The sequence below is a fragment of the Tenrec ecaudatus genome, chromosome X (assembly GCF_050624435.1).
Source record: "Tenrec ecaudatus isolate mTenEca1 chromosome X, mTenEca1.hap1, whole genome shotgun sequence".
Classification (NCBI taxonomy): Eukaryota; Metazoa; Chordata; class Mammalia; order Afrosoricida; family Tenrecidae; genus Tenrec; species Tenrec ecaudatus.
Window position 1 is genome coordinate 20,993,566 of NC_134548.1, and position 6,000 is coordinate 20,999,565.

At 48.3% G+C, this 6,000-nt stretch overlaps 1 protein-coding gene across 1 annotated transcript in view; it reads right to left on the minus strand.

Annotated features, from left to right (window-relative positions):
• The window catches only part of ACOT9 (acyl-CoA thioesterase 9), a 34,265-nt gene extending 31,327 nt beyond the window's left edge, over window positions 1-2,938 (minus strand). The window contains exon 1 of the mRNA XM_075538918.1: window positions 2,797-2,938. Within this exon, the coding sequence (XP_075395033.1) occupies window positions 2,797-2,816 (20 nt within the window). The 5' untranslated portion in view covers window positions 2,817-2,938. The remainder of the gene's footprint in view (window positions 1-2,796) is intronic.
• Between the last annotated feature and the right edge of the window lie 3,062 nt (window positions 2,939-6,000).

The following is a 6,000-nucleotide window of genomic DNA, read 5'->3' on the forward strand; positions in this document are numbered from 1 at the left end:
TGTGGGATTGTAATCAAGGGCAGAAACATAATGTGTATGAATGATTGAATAGAAAACTGATTTGGTCCTTCACCCAATTCACAATAAAAAATTTAAATAAAGAAAGGAAAAAAATCATTGGGATTATATTCCCGTGATACAAGCAAAGATGTAATATGAACTCTTTTTCTAAGTGTTCATCTATTTAAAATTCATATATTGGTATATTGAGTCTCTATTCTACTGGGAACACAGCATTCATGTGATGGTGACTGGCACACTGGCAATGTGTACACAGAACCCAATGAGGGTCACTTAATAGGGCCCTTCTAGCCATAATTTCCTATATGTTATATTATAATTCTGGACTCTGCCTATGGCTATAATGCCATTTTTGGAGGGCCTTCTCTACTACACTAATGGACAGGAATAGAGTGGGACTAAGAGTGGACCTTAGTACAGGGTATGAACCCACGCCCTTTGTTTCCTTGAGGACATCTTTCTACCTTCGAGAAACTGTGACTTAAGACATCATCCTGTGTTTTCCTTGAATGGAGTTCTAACACACAGCATCTCATTTGGAAAGCCATACACCTGTTCCTTGACTGTGTTTTGGTAAAAATCAAAAAGACTTACTGTGACTTCTGGACATTTTTGGCCACTGGCTCTGAATCCTGCATTTGGCTCACCTCTGCCTAACCTTTGGATTTTGGACAGAACAACACCCAAGTTTTCTGACTCTGTAGCAAATCACAGAACTCAGGGAGATGAGGGAATATACTCAAAGAGGTGGGTAGGAGGCGGGGGGCGGATTATGGAGCAGAATAGCATTCTGGAAGAGGTGGACATCTGGGACATCTTCTTTTAAAAGAAAAAAAACATCTTTTAAAAGAAATTATTGCTACACAGGGCAAGTGGCTGTTTTCATAGCCCCAAGCTGCTGCCCTTCATTTATGTAGCACTGAGGTGGTGTTGAGAAAAAATTGTCACTTCAAAAGCAAAACCTTTAGGTCTTTAGAACCAACTGTCAAGAGGCCTTTGGGACCCTCTTGGCCTTGGGATCCTATGACTGAGCTTTTCAACCTTTCAATGCAAGAAGACATAGGAGAACAACCTCTCCATGGCTGCCTGGGAAGACACAGATGTCACCACCGGTCTGAATAGGAGTGTCTGGGCTCTGCCCTGGGTCCCAAGCAAGTAAGCGTTTTCAGTGCCACTTATGATGTCTCCCATTCTGCAGAAGTCCCTCGATTTAGACACACTGGTGGCTTTAACGTAAATCGGATTGTAGTTTTTGTGCTCACTTGTAGTTTCTTTTTAAGTTATAAAGGATGCCCATCAGACAAAGAACCTACCATAATCATCTCAGACATCTGTATCCACTTATGAAATCTTTCTCACAGAAGTCAAGATTGCCAGTATAATGGCTTGGTAATGCAGATGGGCAGCGAAAGAGAGGAAGATCCTCAAGGAGATGCGTCAGTGGGCTCAAACATAACAATGAGTGTGCGGCTGGCGCGGTGTTTGGCTCTGGTGTGCAGACAGGTTCCCTATGAGCCAGAACCCACTCGACAGCCCCTAACCCCAGTAATATCTGCTTACGCTCACAAGAAATCACAAGGAAACCTGGCTCAGAGCAAAGAAAAAGGCCAAACTGGACAAGGGATCAAGAAAGGTCTCGTGAGAGAAGACAAAGACCGGGGAGCTTGTAGAAGGCCTTTCCCATCATGGCCAACACAAGCTAATGCCCACCGTGCCCCAATTTGTCAGGACTGTCAACTTGTTTTCAAATCAAGTGCAGCAACATAATTTTTCTTTAACTCTACTCTCCAACTGCTAAGGGTGACAGCAGAGACAGCAGCAAGGTTAGCAGGAACAGTGAGAAAGGTCTAGAACACACACACACCCCCAAAAAAGGGAATGCAATAGATGGGAGCAGTGTGGGTCACCACTGTGGGCCACCCACCCAGGACTTCAGGTTGCAAATCAGTAGGCGTTCCCTGGGGCAGGGCTACGGGAAAGGGTTGGGGTGAAGCCCAGTGGGAGAAAGCCGCCCTCACTTTGGGGTAGGAAGCCCAAACCAAAAATAATCAAACTCACTGCCATCGAGTCAATTCTGACTCACAGCGACCCATTAGGTGCCAGGTGAGAAGATTCCACAAGGGACAAGGCATCCTCCTGGTTCAAGGGACTCAACCCCCACCCCAAACCCCCTATACTGCAGCCCTACAGCTCTCTAAAGGTAAAGTTCACATCAGCCTAAGGCCCTAGGGGTCCCAGTGAGCGGAAAAGAAGCTTTGTTCCTATGACAACACACCCTCAGACCCAGTCCAAGTGGGCCACGCACTCGGCCCTAAAAATAAGCTGCAACGAGGGCAAAGGGCTAGAGGGGCATCTTGGAAGTTCAAAGACGAGCTTGGTGACCTGAGGCCACCCCAAGCCCATGTCCAACCACACCCTGGGTGACTGAAAGGAAAGGAATGTCAATCAGGGGACGCTCAACTTGCTCCCTCCGCTTTTCACGTGAAACTTCTGGTCCGAAGACACTCCAGCGGGAGCTGGGCTCCCCCCGCCACAGGCCGGCGGGCTGATATCCGGTCGGGCCCACACCCCTCGCCAGGCCCTCAAGTTTGACCCCAATATCCACGGCGTTTTTCAGCGCCCGGGGGCGGAGGGCCGCCACGGGCTGCCCGCGCCCCGCCCGGCCCCCGGTCCCCGGTCCCCGGCCCCCGGTCCCCGGCCCCCGGTCCCCGGCCCCCGGTCCCCGGCCCCCGGTCCCCGGCCCCCGGTCCCCGGCCCCCGGTCCCCGGCCCCTACCGCAGCGCCGCCCGCCTCATCGTGCCGGTTCGAGAGCACGGGTCCGGAGACGCAGGCCCACGGAGGTCCGCCGAAGGAAACGGAGGCGATGGCGGAGCGCACGCGCCAGGACCGCGCCCTCACAGGGAAGCCGCCAGGGGCGGGGCCGCGCTGCCGGGGGCGGGGCTACCCGGTGCCTGGGGGCGGGGCCACAGGGCCCCTCGCAACGCGGGCCGCTCATTGGCCGGGAAGCAGAGCGTCAGCTGCTGGAATGCGTCCCACTCTGAGCCGCTCTGGGCGTGTGGCAGTCCGGAGGACCAGCCTATCTCGATTCGCTGCTTAAAACGCACCCTCTTGAGAATGATCGTGGCAACAAATGTACACGTGTGCTTGACGCCATGGATGGATGGATGGATGGATGGATGGATGGATGGATGGATGGATGGATGGATGGATGGATGGATGGATGGATGGATGGAGGGAGGGATGGAGGGATGGGTGGGTGGGTGGATGGACTGGGATGAGAATTGTACGAGCCCCCAATAAAATGATTTAAAAACAAACACCTTGGTTAGGGCGCGGCTCTGTGGCCCGTTATCCCGCCTCGCTGAAGGTCGCTCCTGGCTCCCACTCGGTCGTTCTTATCTTTGGCTGCACGTTGCAAACTCGTGGACCGCTTTGCAAAATGCAGATGTCTGGGCCGCCTCCCTCTGGGGTTCGGAGTTCTAGGGTGTGGTCTGGGGCTTTCACGTATCCAAACGTGCCCCCCAGGTGATGCGATCATAAGCAAGAAAATCGGTTTCTCTCTGACTCTCTGCCAGCCCCTGGGGTGTGACTGTCTTGGCCCGCCCACAGGGTCGCCATAGCTTCGCCTTATGGCCTGATACTCCATATTATTCGCTAACATTTGATTGAACTATTTGCAGGGTGCCTGCTGCTGTTGTAAACTATGGAGATTCAACAAACATTCATGAAAAGCCCAGCCTTCAGGGAGCGTACTGTATGGATGAGGAAGAAAAACATATCAACAAATAAGTTAGCAAATAACACAATTCCAAACGCGCTTCGGTGTCTAAAGAGGAAATAAAGCAAAGTACCAGGGCGGGGTCTTGCAAAAATATAAGGAAGTTATGCTTTCCCCCTAAACATGGTAGATTCCCAGGCTGCGGGGGCCAGATCATATGCTCAATTTTCTGAAGTGTGCTTGAAATATGTTGATTTTAGGAAAACAGCTGCGACCATTCAGGACTCACAGGTAAGTGGGGAGGGGAGAGCTGAGATTTTTCATAAAGAAGAAGAGGATGATGAAACGGATAGCCAGGGCCACATCCTGCCAGCTGGAAGATGCAGACAGAGACCCAGCCGACAGAAGAGGCTCCGTAGGCAGCTGTGGCTTAGAAAAGGATGACTTTTCTTCTGACGATGAAGCTGACAATGAGGAGGATGCTGAACCCTGTGATGATGAAAATAATGCTGAATCTAATGTTGGGATAAACACAGGGCTGGGAAGATGCCATGGCCGAAATTCTTCACACAAAATCTCCTACGTGCAAACCCAGGATTCGGATCAAAAACCAAGAGATGGGAACAGAGAGGGAAAAGCTAAACCAAGAGAGATGGAAGAAAAGAAAAAAAGCTTGATATACCATGGACTTACAGAAGAGTCAACAAATCTGTCTTGGAAAAGTACAGTCAAATTGCTCCTTAGAAGAGAGGGTGGCAAGACCTTTCACATACTTTGAATATGTTACCAGAAAGCACCAATCCTTGGAGAAGGACTTCATGCTTGGTAAAGTAGACCCTTAAACCACACCTACTCCGCGGACAACTGGTTTTCCTACTCTGTTAGGTAATGACTTGCATTGCAAGAATAAATAGGGAAAATTTGTGATTGAGATCAAGGCTTTCGGGTCAACAGTAACTGAGTTTGAATCCCAGGTTTTCCTGTTATTAACTGTAAGGCTTGCAGAATCTGTTACTATATACTCATGTCTCATAAACACCCTATTTGGCAACTTTGTTCTGTAGTCCTTTAATATATAAACCTTGCTCCTTTGGAAAAAATAACAATAAAACCAAAGTTGACCGATGATTACCATGGGTAAAGGAAGAAGAGTTTTGCTTAGGGACACTGGGTTTCTGTTAATCGTGGTGGAATAATGTGGAAAAGTATATCAACAATGGTTCCACAGCAGAGTCTAATCAATGGCACAGAATTGTGCCTGTAGAGGTAGTTGAGCTGTAAAATGCAGTCTTGTGTCCATTTATGCTATGATTTTAAAGAAGGAAATATACTAGTTTGTAGGAATGAGAACAAGGCGAAAGGAAAACGTTCTAAAATTCATTACGGTAATGTTTGTACAACTCTTCTTGATATGATTGGACTACTGAATTGCATTATATATGGGTGAAATGCTAATAAATCTGGTTTAAAAAAGAAAAAAAAGAAGCAGGAGAGAGAAAGGAGGCGCCACGTAAAGCCAGATGCTGCCAAGACCAAGACAGGAGACTCTTCAGAGGCTCGCTGCAAGGGGTGTGGTGCAATCCTCTAACGCTCTGCCGAAGCAGCAAAAGCACGCTGATGAAAAAGCAAAAGATCCTCGATCAGAGAGCGTGGTACGTTGATGCCAACTGTCTCTAAGGCAGATTTCAGCCAGGTTCTTGGAGAAATGAGGGTAAAACCAGTTCTCCTTCTGCCACAAACCAGGCCCATTTTGTCTCACACTGTTATCTGATCTGAACTCCAAATGCACTATCCCCGTCATATTAAAAATAAAAACTAAGCATTGGTTTGGGTTTTTTAAAAACCCCTCGGGCAGCTAAGGTGCTGGCTGAAGGCCAAGGAAAGATGGAATGGATGGTGAAGACAGTCGTTCTAAACACCAGCTAAAACCAGGTGACCAGTTGCAGACACAAGCACTGTAATTGTTGTCAGTCTTTCTTTCTTGTAGGTATGTGTTTTCTCCCAACCCTTAGGGAAAGAAAAGACCGGTAAGCTGTTACATGAAAGCGATTCGTTTTAAACCCACTTGCCCAACAGGAAGCAAAACCCAGGCGAGGTGATTTAGAAACAGCAGTGATTTAATGACTGCTCTTCAAAGACCAGTGTTGAAAGAAACTTGTCTTTAGCAATAGTCTCATTTGTCACTAACAATTTCCTCTTGCTGAAAAATGTCAAACACACACACACACAGAGACATGGTTTCAGAAAGTTCATGGAAAACT